Raw genomic sequence first — 17509 nt, 5'->3', positions numbered from 1 at the left:
TGAAGATGCCTTGAAAAGACTAAAGGTGGATCGCGTATGGCATGAAAATTGTATTTCATTCAGTTGTACACTCCTGGAAATGGAAAAAAGAACACATTGACACCGGTGTGTCAGACCCACCATACTTGCTCCGGACACTGCGAGAGGGCTGTACAAGCAATGATCACACGCACGGCACAGCGGACACACCAGGAACCGCGGTGTTGGCCGTCGAATGGCGCTAGCTGCGCAGCATTTGTGCACCGCCGCCGTCAGTGTCAGCCAGTTTGCCGTGGCATACGGAGCTCCATCGCAGTCTTTAACACTGGTAGCATGCCGCGACAGCGTGGATGTGAACCGTATGTGCAGTTGACGGACTTTGAGCGAGGGCGTATAGTGGGCATGCGGGAGGCCGGGTGGACGTACCGCCGAATTGCTCAACACGTGGGGCGTGAGGTCTCCACAGTACATCGATGTTGTCGCCAGTGGTCGGCGGAAGGTGCACGTGCCCGTCGACCTGGGACCGGACCGCAGCGACGCACGGATGCACGCCAAGACCGTAGGATCCTACGCAGTGCCGTAGGGGACCGCACCGCCACCTCCCAGCAAATTAGGGACACTGTTGCTCCTGGGGTATCGGCGAGGACCATTCGCAACCGTCTCCATGAAGCTGGGATACGGTCCCGCACACCGTTAGGCCGTCTTCCGCTCACGCCCCAACATCGTGCAGCCCGCCTCCAGTGGTGTCGCGACAGGCGTGAATGGAGACGTGTCGTCTTCAGCGATGAGAGTCGCTTCTGCCTTGGTGCCAATGATGGTCGTATGCGTGTTTGGCGCCGTGCAGGTGAGCGCCACAATCAGGACTGCATACGACCGAGGCACACAGGGCCAACACCCGGCATCATGGTGTGGGGAGCGATCTCCTACACTGGCCGTACACCACTGGTGATCGTCGAGGGGACACTGAATAGTGCACGGTACATCCAAACCGTCATCGAACCCATCGTTCTACCATTCCTAGACCGGCAAGGGAACTTGCTGTTCCAACAGGACAATGCACGTCCGCATGTATCCCGTGCCACCCAACGTGCTCTAGAAGGTGTAAGTCAACTACCCTGGCCAGCAAGATCTCCGGATCTGTCCCCAATTGAGCATGTTTGGGACTGGATGAAGCGTCGTCTCACGCGGTCTGCACGTCCAGCACGAACTCTGGTCCAACTGAGGCGCCAGGTGGAAATGGCATGGCAAGCCGTTCCACAGGACTACATCCAGCATCTCTACGATCGTCTCCATGGGAGAATAGCAGCCTGCATTGCTGCGAAAGGTGGATATACACTGTACTAGTGCCGACATTGTGCATGCTCTGTTGCCTGTGTCTATGTGCCTGTGGTTCTGTCATGTGATCATGTGATGTATCTGACCCCAGGAATGTGTCAATAAAGTTTCTCCTTCCTGGGACAATGCATTCACGGTGTTCTTATTTCAATTTCCAGGAGTGTAGTTAGACGATCCAATAGTGAAAATTATCAACATACCTTAACTAGTGCCACATGCTCTGTCTCCTTGAGATACTTGGTAAATGTTAGGGGTTTAAAGGCGGACGTTTGCGTGCATTCTGGTGCTCTAGAATTTCGCTCCTCCACTTTCCCCTTCTGTCGGCAGCTAAATACTAACGATGAAATTATCTTTCAGTACCAATATCTCAGTCGGATACCTCAGTGTCGAATTCCATCACATAAGTGTGCGTTAGCGCACTTCGTAACGTAGACAGGCAGAGACGATAATTATTAAAATATGTACTTATTTTTTTATAGGTATTTCATAAGGCTTCAGCTACTTTCCAGACGTAAAAAGCAGTTTTCACGCCGTAGTGATGTCGCAGACAGTGTTTAATGCTCTAGATTTACGTCCAGTCTATGTCTGAAAGCGACTTGATACCCCTTAATGTATCACGGAGAAACGAAGTCAATGAAAATCAAATAACGTTTATCTAAAATTGTCTTTCCGTTCCATCATAATAACTTACCATAAAGTGTAATCAGTTTTACTATGTGAAAGATTACAGATTTCTCGGGCACCACTTAATTAATGTTACGTATTGATACAACACACATTCGTGATTTCAGAGTCCACATTCTAGAATTTTTGGTTTGTGTGCTCCACGGACAATTTATGTTCCTTCTGAGTTTCAAAATAAAACAAAAGTTTTTGAAGTGTTTTAAATGGTTTTACCTGCGTGGTAAAATGATATGGTAGGACACCAGTGGATATCGGCTGTCCATTCATGGACATATTTTATTGAATCGTCATATAGGTGTAATTGGTTTCTCAGATATAGCTGATGATGGACGATGAATTCCGAAATTAGTAATGTATCAACATGAATGAACTGTAGCCTGAGCAAGCCTGTCATATTTCGCATAATAAAAGGAATTGCGGCAGCATAGCTCCGAGATGCCATCGTCAACACCAGTGGAGGAGATGGAAATCAAAGTATCTTTTTCACCTCTGTTTACACACTGGTTGGTTCCCATTCTACGGTATTTATTTTACTGTGTGACAGAATGAGCTCTTAGCGACATAATTTTTTTTTTTTTTTGTACGAAGTTCATTATGAGATTTGTAATAAACTTTACAAATATTTCTTCTGAAACTGTCTTGCTTTTAAACTAACAATATACGTAGCAAGCAGCACATTTCGAAACAGAGCTAATTATTTCCATAGGGTAGCTGCCGTACACTACATCACCAGTCAACAAGCAGAGAAACAATCAGTATTTCGATTAGCCTCCAGTAGCTGTCCAGCAAGCTCTGCATTGTACAGCAAACAGAATGTTCATTAAATGGACGACAGGGTTGATAGACTATACTACCGTTGTTTAAAGAAAATGAGAAAACTTCTCTGGAGCAAGCTTGTTCTAGTCATTACAAGAATTCATCGCAGTTTCTTTCGTGATAAGGTATTTAGTAATTGTGTAGTCATCTTCTGTAATATCACATCGCAGTTTGTTCTTTCAAGCGGCGAGGTGTTCGTTAGTCTCAATTTTTATCAAACATGAAATTTTCATAATGTACAAGCAGGACACAAAACCAAGAAGGGACTTCATGGCATTATGAATTCAAGAACACCTGCATCATCAAGCATTTAAAGCTGTTTCATGGAAGACTCATAAACATAAAGCCATTTGTAGCGTAGTTAAACCGTTGGCATAAAGGTAATTGTAATCTGAATAATGTTTCTGTTTCCTCGATTTTATCACGCTTTAACTATGCCGATCAGCTACGTTTCTTGTGAATCATGCAACAGCGCTGCAGCTGTGTGCTCTGTGGCCTTCGCAGACCGCGCTCGGTGAAAGCGAACACAATCCTGTCTGCAGTGGATACCTGCATTGTAGTCTCAGAGTAGCTCTTGAGTGACTTTGAAGCTCTCAAGCTGCAGTGCGAAGGTCTGAGAACGCCTACGTTGTTTTGTGGAGATCGCTGTGACGTACGTGTCATAATGTACACTTACTGCGATCATCATCCCGCGATCGTTCTACCGTTATCATCGGTTTTTACTACGCAGCTTCCAGCTCCTATCTTGCCAATCTCATTCTTGTAATCTCATACCTCCTCTTCAGTACCTGATTCTCTCATCCGTAGTAGCTAATACTCTCAAATATCTTTTTGTATAGAAAAGAATCAATACCGCATCAACGCTTGTAACGAAAATACGATCGTATAGAATATCAAACAAAATTTGTGACCGGACTGAGACTTTCTTGATAGGTAGGCCTAACACAATCCGTAGCAGAACCCACACAGAATTTGCGACTGAGCCCCTTATACAGCGCGATTCCGTGAAGATGATACAGGCTTAAGGGTATGAAGGGGAATGGTAAATGTATCAATCTAAGACAAGGGACCGTGATCGCGAAACTACCGAGTCGAAAGTTATAACCGAAAATCGTTCTATCTGACAGTGGAATACATGTACCTGCATTGTCGTTGCTAAGATTGTAGATTATGCAACTTTCGGAGGTGGTAGGGTGGTCCAAAACAAGATAGAAATTGGAAGAAGCGATCTATTTTACTTTGTAAAGTTTTTCTATAGTCAGATTACATACATTCTTCTTTATTTGTGACAACTTGTTTCGACAGATATAAATGTCATCGTCTGGTCTACAAAAACTATTTATTTAGAAACGTGTTCTAATTCACAATGAACACGTTTTGTAACAAATAATTTTTGAAGACTAGAAGACGACAGTTGTACCTGTCGAAACCGGTTGTCAAAACTAAAGAAGAATTTATGCGATTTCGGCTATGCAAAGTTTTTTATCAAGAGAAAATCGTCTAGTAAACATGGGCACTAAAACGCATACCTCAAGGGCAAGGAGCACTTGCTCAGTTTAACAGATGCGTTTTACAGCAACGGGTTTCACAGTGTCCCTACGTGCCATTCCATACTCTCCTCTTAGCAGCACAAATACTACTCTATACATCACAGCCATCCATATAGCACAGAAACATAAGCAACGTCACAACAGGTTGGAGGAAGGTAGTGGAAAGACAGCTACACTAGTATCTTCCACAGCACAGAGTTAAGCAGTTCTCGTATTGAAACTTCCTGGCAGATTAAAACTGTGTGCCCGACCGAGACTCGAACTCGGGACCTTTGCCTTTCGCGGGCAAGTGCTCTACCAACTGAGCTACCGAAGCACGACTCACGCCCGGTACTCACAGCTTTACTTCTGCCAGTATCTCGTCTCCTACCTTCCAAACTTTACAGAAGCTCTCCTGCGAACCTTGCAGAACTAGCACTCCTGAAAGAAAGGATATAGCGGAGACATGGCTTAGCCACAGCCTGGGGGATGTTTCCAGAGCACTTGCCCGCGAAAGGCAAAGGTCCCGAGTTCGAGTCTCGGTCGGGCACACAGTTTTAATCTGCCAGGAAGTTTCATATCAGCGCACACTCCGCTGCAGAGTGAAAATCTCATTCCAGTTCTCGTATTGTTTCCAAAGCTCACCGACTGAAAATGCTACTAACACCATTGCGAAACGTTTGTACACAGCATCTCACACTGATTGAAGTATGTGGTTGGCAGGGCTGTTACTACTTCTCTTACAAAAGACAAGCACGGAAACATAAGGGAGTATACAAATATATAAATAAATCAAATGTCTCCTGCAATGTACTAAGCGACTATAAAATTACGGTTAAGATGACAGTGTCGTATCGTAGGAAGGTGACTGGTATTTTGTAACTAAACGACGTGTTGGGGCAGCGTGGCTGGATGAGGAGCATCGTGTAAAACAAATTACGGGCCCATCAAAAACAAATCAGACGGCAATTTCGACTTCAGTATACATATACAATTTTTAGTTTTGAACGCGCAGTTCAAGTGCGGAACAGTGTTAGTCAGTACTTCATGTCATAAAAAGGTACACCGTGTATCACTGAATAATTTGGTGTATGTTGGTTTTGGTATCTCAGTAAGTACTAGGCCTAATTCATCATCGCAAAAGTTTGAACCTTTGGAGTCGAAGCGTAAAATAAACTTGAATACAATGATTTGATGAAATAAGAGTCCACGGGCGTTATAAGGTTTTTTGAAACATAATAAGTACCGCTTTTTGCGGGAAATATGACATATGTATTGGAAGATATTGCGAAACCAAATGAATCCCATTTCATGGCAGCATAACTATTACCGATTAAAGAAAAAAAATGTGGAACGTCTGAAATCTGTTACTTGTATTGCTTCAATCATTTTCTAAGTCTCAATAAATTTGAAGAAGGAAATTTTTCCACCTGACTGAGTGTGGAACATTTTACTTTTTCGCGCTACCAGTTTCGGGCATTGTCCATTTACAGGTGTGTTCAAAAATGGTTCAAATGGCTCTGAGCACTATGGGACTCACATTCTGAGGTCATTAGTCCCCTAGAACTTGGAACTAGTTAAACCTAACTAACCTAAGGACATCACACACATCCATGCCCGAGGCAGGTTTCGAACCTGCGACCGTAGCGGTCTCGCGATTCCAGACTGCAGCGCCTAGAACCGCACTTAAAAACCGCGTGCACAATTATGCATGGCACGCAATTTTTATATCAGTGACAATGATGTAGCCACGTGTGTTACATTTGAGAATGGGCAATGCCCGAAACTGGAGATGCGAAAAATAACAAAAATGAAAATTGTACACAGTCTGATGGAGAAATGTCGTTCTTCCAACTACACTGCTTCATTTGGCTGCTGGATTATAAATTTAGAAATGTAGCCGTTCGAATATCCGTAAACGTAGATCTAACCGAAGTAATATTATTTTCTTTCGTCGGTAGTAGTTGTTTCTGCCCCGACGAAAAGAGACACGGTAAAATTGTTCGCTTGTAGTATCGCTAATGTGTGCCACAGAATTTGAAATGTGTGCTTGCAAATGAGACACCTCTATCGCAAATCGTACTGCAATCGATACTATTAAGTATATTGACAGCTGTGTTTATCATATTGAAAAATAAATACAAAATGATGAAAGGTGTTCTGTGATGCAGAAAATGCCGTATTCTTCACAGGACAATCACACAAAGCTCGACACTTGATAGTGCGTAAAAATTCTCGGGCAGCATTTGGCAAAGGAAGGCTGTTGATAACAAATGCCAACTCTACTAATGCTACCGTGTATTTAGTGTAAACTGAACATGAAAGAAATAAGTCGCATTGTCGGTTTCGGTTACTGGTACATATCGTGGTAACACCGTGTGAAGAGTGGTCGCTGGAGAAGTGACGCTTACCGGCAGAAGAGAGACCGAACATCACGGCTGCGAGGCACAGCAGCCACAGGTGAAGCGCGTGGCGGGCCATAGCGCAGACTGGAGAACAGAACGCGGACGGGAGAGGAGAAAGGTGACTCGGACGCCAACTCACGCTCACATTGTACTGCGCATGCGCGTCACGGACGAACGCGCCGGGAAATTCGATGACAACAATCGGTGCGTCAGCTGGCGCTCGGAACCAGTCCGGGAGACAGAAATTCCTGCGGCGTGACACTCGAAAATGATTAGGAAGGCAAGATGCCCTTCCCGGAAGGCGTTCCATTCGTGAGCGGCAAAGAGGGCCGTCATTTGAAAGCTTCGTTCACGCCGAAGCAAATGGGAGTAGACACGAGCGAGCACGCATTCGCAGACAACTAGCCAGTACTCATTAGCACGTGCTTGCACCTAGGGTGACCAGATGCAATTGTTTAAAAAGGAGGACAAACGGCTTCAAAAAGGAGGACAAAGGAAGAAAAAAAGAGGACTCATCAAATGGGTCAACTGCAGATGAGGATACCACCCGTCAGCTTTGGACAAGTCACGTGACTGCTGGGAATTACCGGTAAAACTAGTAGTTAATTGTTACTGATGGTCAGGTGGTGGTTAACTGAGCAATATAAAAAGAAATTAAAAACATTGATCGTGGTGACAGTGTGGCCTCAATTTTTTTCTTATGTCAACAACACGGAATTGTTTACAAAGCGAAAAACGTAAAACCATTCACCTCCCTTCATTCGACGCACCGCTACCAACCTCTACAATTGAAGCAGCAGCTGACGACATGTAAACTGCACTTTAACCTTCCGAATACAAATAAATTGAATGACTAGAAACAATGAAATAAAACCATGACAGTTAATCTGTCGAGGTATTTCTCACCTTTATTGACCACTGAGACGTACGTTCCAGCTCCACATATCTTACATTCCGCTTCAAATTCATTTCTCCCTTTCTTAAAGCAGGATATTTGCAGGAAAGGACATCAGAAAATGTACACTTTCGTTTAGGCACAGCCAAATATTTTACGTAACTCACTTGGTTAAAAATTGCACTCACAAATCACACGAGAACTACAGGAACCCAAGCCAACGCAAAGCGAAGATACGAAACTAAAATTTTAAATAATCGATATTTGCATTCGCTTATAGGTAGATCAACGATAACATCGACAACCCTGGTGCCACGTACTAACACCGCCTTCGTGCGTGTTTATCACGAAGGCTGTGCCAATAGTTAAAGTATTTAAGAAAAGAGCAATAGAACGGGACGAATTCTAAATTTAACTGTATTACGCTCAACTTCGCGAAAAAGCCGCACACTGTAAAAATCCGCTCGGACCCCGGACAAAGAGCTAAAAAGGAGGACATGTCCGGATTAATCCGGACGTCTGGTCACCCTTCTTGTACCAGGGAACAAGCGTTAGCACGGGAGGGAACGGAATACGACACGAGAGCACAACTCTACAAACGCTGCGTTAGAGTTCCTCTGGCTCAAGTGTCGTTACGAGGGATGGGGAAAACCGACCGGTAAAAACCGATACCGGAATTTTAGTTCTGAATAACCGGTACTTTTCGGTACATGTTTGGTCTCCGTTATAATAGGTGGTTTTCACTTTTTACGAACAACTAAGTAAAAACTAAACTAAAATATCAATTAGCCATAGCAGCATTGCTAATTTTTTTGGTTTTAAGTAAACTTCTTTAAGAAAAGGATTAGTATTTATTTTTTTAAATTGGCATTGGTTTGAAATGTAGCGTTGTTGTAGAAATTGAAAAGTGATCAGTGCTATTTTAGTAACAATATCAACAGAAACGAGTGCGAGCTAACATCCCAAAGATGTTCGGGCTCACATGCGGTTCCCTTTCGTCGAAATGTCTTGGCTCAAACTCGTCTAGGGGTTGAACTGCACGTGTCGCATTACACGCCCTTTGGTTAAATTGTCTGGCTGATGGCAAGTTTACTAAATACAAAGTTAATATAACATATAATAACGGTAATAATAATATCGGGAAGTAAATTAACGACCCATAAATGATGTAGGCCACTCAGTTGCGATTTGGTTGGCATAATGTTTATTCAGAAAGCAAACTATTAGCGAAAGTGGTCGTATTTAGAGTTACTGTTAAACTCGAGCGAATATCCATTTCACATAGTTCGATCATTCTCAATCTCATCGCGAAATGCAAGTCCGATACCAGACCTCGTCATTTACACCAAAATTTGGAGTTCACACCAGGCGCGCAGCTGCTCACAGCTCAGAGACCAAGTCCCCCGACACCACACCACGCCAAATTTTCGAAGTCGTTTCACTTCCTAGCTGCCTAAAGACCGACTGTCCGCTTTTTCGTCTCAATCCGATCTGTCCCCTTAGGTGTCTCCAGCCGAACTGTCCCTTTGCCCGTCCCCGGCCGCGCTTCCCGCGCGCCGAACATACTCGCTCAAGTGACTAGTGCAGTTCCCTTTCCTGAAGCCGTGCATCTGATTGGCTACAGCTTATTCTACAGTATTTTACATTTTAACATATTTAAATAATCGAAGCTTGACCACTTTCACGTTTTAAATAAAGTAACAATGATATCCATTGTTAAATTCTTTTACATAAAACCAATACAATTTCTTTCGTAACTTTGAATGTCACGGTCAGTAGTCTTGCACCAATGTGCTTTCTGATAAATAAATAAAGAATAAAAGTAACTAATACGCACTAAACTTTACAACAAATATTCTATTACCTAATGATTCAATAAGGTGTCATGCTGTCATAGTTCAATGTGTTTAGTGTGGAGGAAATGGTGGTCTGATGCTTAACTGAAAACACAGATAATTTAAATTTTCTATATCTTTTAAACAAATAAAGTTACTGAGTTGATATTTACAACATTTGTCATTTTAGTGATGCGCTTCTATATGAAATGTCGATCGTTAAGATCGACCAAAGCGTTCAGATTTTAGCATTCAGGTCTTTGTTACAAAACTTGTTAATTTCGCTTTAACAGTATATCTTAAACTATTACAGATACGATCAATATTCAAGTCTTATTGGGATCACCATGAATATTTATGGAGGATGGCAGTATAAAATTACTGTGGCTTCATTCCATCAATTACTACAGAATTAAATAGTTTTCATAAATGTTCCCGTTTATGGCCGATCTTAGGACCTCCATATTTAACACTACTACGTCTCCCTGGCCACAAACGCCTTCTACTGGGTTTCTCTATGACATAGGTTCTCATCTGCCTCACTCGCACACTATAGCGCTTAGGCCTTAATAGACAATAGACGCCTGTGAGTTTCCCCATCTCGTGGTGAATCTGCGCCCTTTGTGGCACGCAGTCCTGGACGACAGGGTTCGTTTCACAATTCCTGTAGGCTGACTCTTCCGGCCATATATTTAAATGAGAGCGCAGTGCTCATTAACTCACACGAGCAATAAACACATGGCACACGAATTAGTACAGCGTTGCTGACACAATGTCCCTCTTGTGAGTTTCGTGGCTTAAGGTGCACGTGTTCGTGCAGCGTGCTTGTCTTGCCCCCATCTGGTCTGTACAGCAGTTTGTCAAAAAAAAAAAAATGGTTCAAATGGCTCTGAGCACTATGGGACTCAACATGTTAGGTCATAATTCCCCTAGAACTTAGAACTACTTAAACCTAACTAACCTAAAGACATCACACACACCCATGCCCGAGGCAGGATTCGAACCTGCGACCGTAGCAGTCCCGCGGTTCCGGACTGCAGCGCCAGAACTACTTAAACCTAACTAACCTAAAGACATCACACACCCCCATGCCCGAGGCAGGATTCGAACCTGCGACCGTAGCAGTCCCGCAGTTCCGGACTGCAGCGCCAGAACTACTTAAACCTAACTAACCTGAAGACGTCACACACATCCATGCCCGAGGCAGGATTCGAACCTGCGGCCGTAGCAGTCCCGCGGTTCCGGACTGCAGCGCCAGAACCGCACGGCCACCGCGGCCGGCGAGCAGTTTGTCCTTGTAGTCGCCAGATCTCCGTTGTATTGCAGAACGGCAGCAGCCTTGTCCGGAAATACAGGGTGCATCACAGAGAATCATCCTATTTTAAAAACAATCATAACTATTATGTTATTTGAGATACGTGCGTGAACAATATACTGTTGGAAAGAGCAAACTTTCGAGTTTCACATGGGTCCCGCCAGGTAGCATCAGTGCGTGCCCACTTCAGTTCTGGTAAAAATCGTGGCGGGACAACAGAAAGCGTTTTGCGTTCTACATTTTGCGCAGTGCGGGTCAGTAATAACTGTTCAGCGTGACTTTCGTACTAGGTAGGTGTGGATCCTCCTACAGAACAGAGCATTAGACGATGGCATGAACAATTCCGAGAAACAGGTTGTTTGTGTAAAGGCAAATCGCCGGGCCTTTTCCGAGTGTCTGACACAGACGTTGAACACATCCACCATAGTTTCACAACCGGTCCACAGAAATCAGTTCGCAGTGCAGCTCGACATCTCAACATGCCCCTGATGTCCGTCTGGCGTGTGTTGCGGTGACGTTTACACATCAAACCATACAAAATTCAGCTACTGCAAGCTCTTCGTGAAGGTGACAAACAACAACGTGTGGAGTTCTGTAATTTCGTTCCTGTTAAGATAAGAGAATGACAGTTTTTCTCCAGTTAGTTGGTTACGAGGCAACATCCGATTTAAATGGAAAGGTGAACCGTCATAACGTGAGAATATGGGGTACGGAACAACCACATGAAGTTGTACAACATGAGAGGGACTCTCCATAATTAAATGTACTTTGTGCAGTTTCACGGGAAAATGTGTATGGAGAGAACACTGTTACAGGAAGCAAATATCTCGATATGCTTGAGAACTTTCTTTTCTCACAATTGGAGACTGGTTCGAACGACTTCATTTACAAACAGGATGGACACCGCCACACTGGCATCTGGAAGTGCGGTAATTTTTAAATTAAAGAATTACTGGACGATCGGTCGTTCGCACTGGATCAAATGATTCAGCCTTCAGTACTGGCCTCCAAGGTCACCGGACCCGACTGTAAATCTTGTGGGGGTTTATGAAAGACACTGTTAATGTGCCTCCGTTACCAACAACAATGAATGAACTGAGACATCGCATAACAGCAGCTGTGGAACCTGTTACTGAAGACATGCGCGCTGCAGTGTGGGAACAGACTAAATACCGCATTAACATAAGCCGTGCATCTGAAGGGGGTCATAATGAACATCTATGAAAAAGTACGAAAAAAATTTGAGTTTCCCGCTGATCAAAAAACAAAATTCATTGTATATGTTCATTAGTTTCAGAAATATAGACGTGCCATATCGGATGGGTCTTTTTGACACTCCTGCATTTTTGCGAACTGATGCGCTCCATTTACTTTAAAAGGTAGAAGATTAAGACTGCCATTTCTAAGAAATGATAAAAGTGGAAGGAAATTGTGACAACACTAATAAATTAAAACTAAACAATTCATTCATAATATGCAATAAAAATAGAAAGTAGATGATCTGTTACAACAGGAACAAAAAACCGAAAATCGGCTATTTCAGAAACCAATTATTTTGAGAGATTTTAACAGTAATGTTAAACTGCTGTGGATAAAACCCGATGTAACCGAAAACTGATTGTTTCAGCGATAACCGCCATCCCTTCTCCCCACACAGATTTCAGTCAATAGCGACGCCTACATCTACATCTACATTCTACAGACCACTATGATATGCTTGGCAAACAGCACTCTCCATTATTATCAGGGTTTCTTTCCATTCCACTCATGTATGGAGAGGTGGAAGAATGTTTAAATGTATCTGTGGGTGCTGTATCTAATCAAATGTTGTCGTCACGACCCCTACGGAACCGATATAAAGGGGGTTCTAGTAAACTCCTACAGACATAATTTACCTCTCGCCCTTGAAACTTTGTAAGTAGGCGGAAACGTACAGGAAATTTACTCGCAGCTACACAATGTACTGATGACAGTGAAAATTTGTGCCTGGCCGGGACTCGACCCTGAATTTCCCGCTTTACTCGAGCAGTTGCCTTAACCGCCTCGGCCATCCGTACACGCCTCCAGGGTCGACCCAAACTTCCATACGTCACTGTGTGTCTACGTCCTGCTCTCCCACAGTAGCTGTGTTTACCGCACAGGGAGAGACTTATGATTATTGTCGGGACCTTGTCTTAATATAAATACTTGAAGTTGTATCTGTGTTTTTACGATGTATTCTGCAATGTCCTTCAGGTCATCGTAAAAACACAGGCACAGCACTACAGGGCTATTACAAATGATTGAAGCGAGTTCATAAATTCACTGTAGCTCCATTCATTGACATGTGGTCACGACACACTACAGATACGTAGAAAAACTCATAAAGTTTTGTTCGGCTGAAGCCGCACTTCAGGTTTCTGCCGCCAGAGCGCTCGAGAGCGCAGTGAGACAAAATGGCGACAGGAGCCGAGAAAGCGTATGTCGTGCTTGAAATGCACTCACATCAGTCAGTCATAACAGTGCAACGACACTTCAGGACGAAGTTCAACAAAGATCCACCAACTGCCAACTCCATTCCGCGATGGTATGCGCAGTTTAAAGTTTCTAGATGCCTCTGTAAGGGGAAATTAACGGGTCGGCCTGCAGTGAGCGAAGAAACGGTTGAACGCGTGCGGGCAAGTTTCACGCGTAGCCCGCGGAAGTCGACGAATAAAGCAAGCAGGGAGCTAAACGTACCATAGCCGACGGTTTGGAAAATCTTACGGAAAAGGCTAAAGCAGAAGCCTTACCGTTTACAGTTGCTACAAGCCCTGACACCCGATGACAAAGTCAAACGCTTTGAATTTTCGGCGGGGTTGCAACAGCTCATGGAAGAGGATGCGTTCAGTGCGAAACTTGTTTTCAGTGATGAAGCAACATTTTTTCTTAATGGTGAAGTGGACAGACACAACGTGCGAATCTGGGCAGTAGAGAATCCTCACGCATTCGTGCAGCAAATTCGCAATTCACAAAGAGTTACTGTGTTTTGTGCAATCTCACGGTTTAAAGTTTACGGCCCCTTTTTCTTCTGCGAAAAGAACGTTACAGGACACGTGTATCTGGACATGCTGGAAAATTGGCTCATGCCACAATTGGAGACCGACAGCGCCGACTTCATCTTTCAACAGGATGGTGCTCCACCGCACTTCCATCATGATGTTCGGCATTTCTTAAACCGGAGATTGGAAAACCGATGGATCGGTCGTGGTGGAGATCATGATCAGCAATTCATGTCATGGCCTCCACGCTCTCCCGACTTAACCCCGTGAAAGAGTCAGTGTTTAAACCTCCTCTACCAAGAAACGTGCCAGAACTGCGAGCTCGCATCAACGATGCTTTCGAACTCATTGATGGGGACATGCTGCGCCGAGTGTGGGAGGAACTTGATTATCGGCTTGATGTCTGCCGAATCACTAAAGGGGCACATATCGAACATTTGTGAATGCATAAAAAAACTTCTTTAGTTTTTGTATGTGTGTGCAAAGCATTGTGAAAATATCTCAAATAATAAAGTTATTGTAGAGCTGTGAAATCGCTTCAATCATTTGTAATAACCCTGTATAATAATTTCCTGGGATATCTTGCGCCTGTCTTCAACAGTCTGCCAGCTCAGTTGTTTCACCATTTGTGACACTCTCCCACGGCTCAAACAAACGTGTGAACATCCGTGCTAGCCTTTTCTGTATACGTTCAGTATCCCCGTGTTAGTCCTATTTGATACCGATCCCACACACTTGAGCAGTATTCTATAATGGGTCGCAGGAGTGACTCGTAAGTAACCTCCTTCGTACACTGACTACATGTACCTAGTGTTCTACCAATAAACCTAAATCTGCTTTACCTACGACTGAACTTTTGTGATCGTTTCATTTCATAGCCCTACAAAATAATACACCCAGCTATTTCCATGAGCTGGACGTTTCCAATTATGACTTGTTGATACGATAGTCATAGGATAATATGTTTAGTTTTTGTTTTTTACATGCTTTAACGTTTTAAGAAAGTTACCAATATTTGCACCAATTTGAAATGTCAAGATATGACCTGATGATTTGTGCACCTTCTTTCAGACTGTGCTGCATCATGTGCGAAAAGTCTGAGGTTACTATCAATACTGTATGCAAGGTGATTAGTATACAATATGAACGGAAAGGGTCCCAACGTACTTCCATGAGGGACATCCGGAGTTACTTCTACGTCTGTCGATGTTTCATCATCCAAGGTGATATGCCACGTTCTTCCTACCAAGAAATTCCCAATTCAGTCACAAATATCGCTTGCTACCCCCTAAGGATCGTCCTTTTGATAGTAATCGTAGATGTGGTACCGAGTCAAATCCTTTCCAGAAATCGAGAATTACAGCATGTTACTGACTGCTTTGAGCCATGGCTTTCAGGAACTCATGTGAGAAAAGTATGCGATGTGTTTCACATGATCGATGTTTTCGGAATCAGTATTGGTTGGCCGGGACGAGGATATTCCGTACGAGATACTTCATTATGTTTGGCCTCATAATAGGTGCTAAGAGTCTAGAGCAAACGTATATGAAAGATACCAGGCGGTAGACAGGTATTACTCGTGCTTTCTCCCAACCACCGGGCATAGATTTTCGTTCGACGGATATACATTAGGTTATTGTTAAAAGAAGGGCTAACTCAGCCTCAGATTCGGTATAGAATGTGATAGCTGTTCCATGGAACCTATGAGCTTTGTCAAATTTTAGCGATTTTAGCCGTTTCTCAATACCATTGATACTAATATATGATTTCACATGTTCCTGTTATAATATTGGATTTTTTATGGTGGTTTATGTTGTGTTGGAATATTATTTGGACGAGAGTTTGGTTTGTACTGTTGGATTTCAAGTGATGTACTGTTAACTAAACACGTTTTTGCGTAATATGTTGAGTGACGAAATCTTAGTAAAGCGCCGTTAACGCTATTTCATAGCGAGTTCTTGAGTCTGTAAAGAATCGCCGTGTGATTGCAGGCTCGTTCGCCACGTCTCCAGCGTCTCTCCAGACGCACGTCAACGTAGATGTCTGGAATTCTCCAGGCATTTATGAGAATGTAATTTTAGAAGAATAATTAATTTAGAATGTCACCTTTTAATCAGGTGAGATGAGCTCTTTCTTCTGATACTATACAATGCATTTATAGAGCTGTAGTAGTTTCAGGAGAATCTTAACAATAGTCAGAAGAAGAATAATCAAAACAATTAACGTTCCAGATAACCACAAAAATTATACATAAATCAGAGATAATAATATTGTTCACCTCTCTCCGCAAGATTATACCGTTCTTCATTCCTACATACATCGCACAGTGTCAAACAGTCACTTCACTAATAAAATTGTTCATATTAAATTGTGACATCACTTTGCCACTGCTTTTTTGCTTCTTTGGTTCGATATCATCCAGCACTTGTTCATTGTTATCAGGCGGCTACAGAAGTCATCTGACTTGGTCTGACACAGCTGCAACATGTCCACATCGGCTCAACGGGCTTTTCCATGTGGTCTAAGCAGTCACCGAACACAGCGGGCGACGTATTGCGTCATGTTCGTTGTCCAATGTTTTGGAACGGATCCATGAGGGTTTTCACTTTTTCTACTATGATCTCAATTGTGATACGCCGGTGTTCGGGCCACAGGGATTTCATTCTCTGGCGATTCTCAGATGGTCGTTGTTCGCCATTGAGACTTGTCTGATCACCCCGGATGCGTCTACATCACATAGGGTAGGCGGGGGCAAAGTTGCGCACGGGGCAGAGATGCGAGTCTAGAGCTTTTCATGCTTCTGAGTGTAATGTGGCAGCCTTGAATCTTCAGTTGAGAGCTTTTATGACGGAAGAGTCTCGTGTGTTGTGATAGTACATGGTGTTTCAAAAAGAATATATGTATTTCTAATGCATTTATTTATTAAAGTTTAAGACATACGAATATGAAACTTTACACACATATTTACGAACCTCTCAAGTTCAGACTACAGATATTCAATATGTCTTCCATCAGCGACACGAACAATATCACATAGACACTCAAATTCCTCCAATACTCGGGCAAGCGTGTCCTTCGTCACTAATGTTACGGCAGTACGGATCCGGTTCCTCAACTCTTCCAGGTTCTGTGGAAGTGAGGGTACAAAACGTTGTCTTTAACGAAACGCCACTGCAAGAAGTCAGAGGTGTCAAATCCGGTGACCGTGCAGCCCAGCTGAGACATGCTAAGTCTCCAGCTCCTTGACGACCGCCGGCCGGGGTGGCCGAGCGGTTCTAGGCGCTACAGTCTGGAACCGCGCGACCGCAACGGTCACAGGCTCGAATCCTGCCTCGGGCATGGATGTGTGTGATGTCCTTAGGTTAGTTAGGTTCAAGTAGTTCTAACTTCTAGGGGACTGATGACCTCCGTAGTTAAGTCCCATAGTGCTCAGAGCCATTTGAACCATTTTTGAACCTTGACGACCAATCCAACGGTTCGGTAGTGTTTCATTCAGATATTCGGGCACTTGGCGACTCCATTGAGGGGGTGCCTCGTCTTGTTGAAAAATGAAGTTGTCTTCGTGCAGCCTCGGAAACAACCAGTTTTGTAACATAGGGAGGTACTGCTGACCGCTAACCGTGTTTCCATCACAGAAGAATGGGGCGTAAACAGATGATCGGAATATCGCACAAAACACAGTGACTTAGGGCGATT

General features: G+C 43.6%; 1 protein-coding gene across 1 annotated transcript in view; it reads right to left on the bottom strand.

Annotated features, from left to right (window-relative positions):
- The window catches only part of LOC126100867 (protein yellow-like), a 103142-nt gene extending 96263 nt beyond the window's left edge, over positions 1-6879 (bottom strand). The window contains exon 1 of the mRNA XM_049911534.1: positions 6755-6879. Within this exon, the coding sequence (XP_049767491.1) occupies positions 6755-6824 (70 nt within the window). The 5' untranslated portion in view covers positions 6825-6879. The remainder of the gene's footprint in view (positions 1-6754) is intronic.
- Positions 6880-17509: the final 10630 nt, after the last annotated feature.

The sequence above is a fragment of the Schistocerca cancellata genome, chromosome 9 (assembly GCF_023864275.1).
Source record: "Schistocerca cancellata isolate TAMUIC-IGC-003103 chromosome 9, iqSchCanc2.1, whole genome shotgun sequence".
Lineage (NCBI taxonomy): Eukaryota > Metazoa > Arthropoda > Insecta > Orthoptera > Acrididae > Schistocerca > Schistocerca cancellata.
The sequence above is the reverse complement of the archived record's forward strand: the minus strand, read 5'-3'. Positions and strand labels throughout refer to the sequence as shown.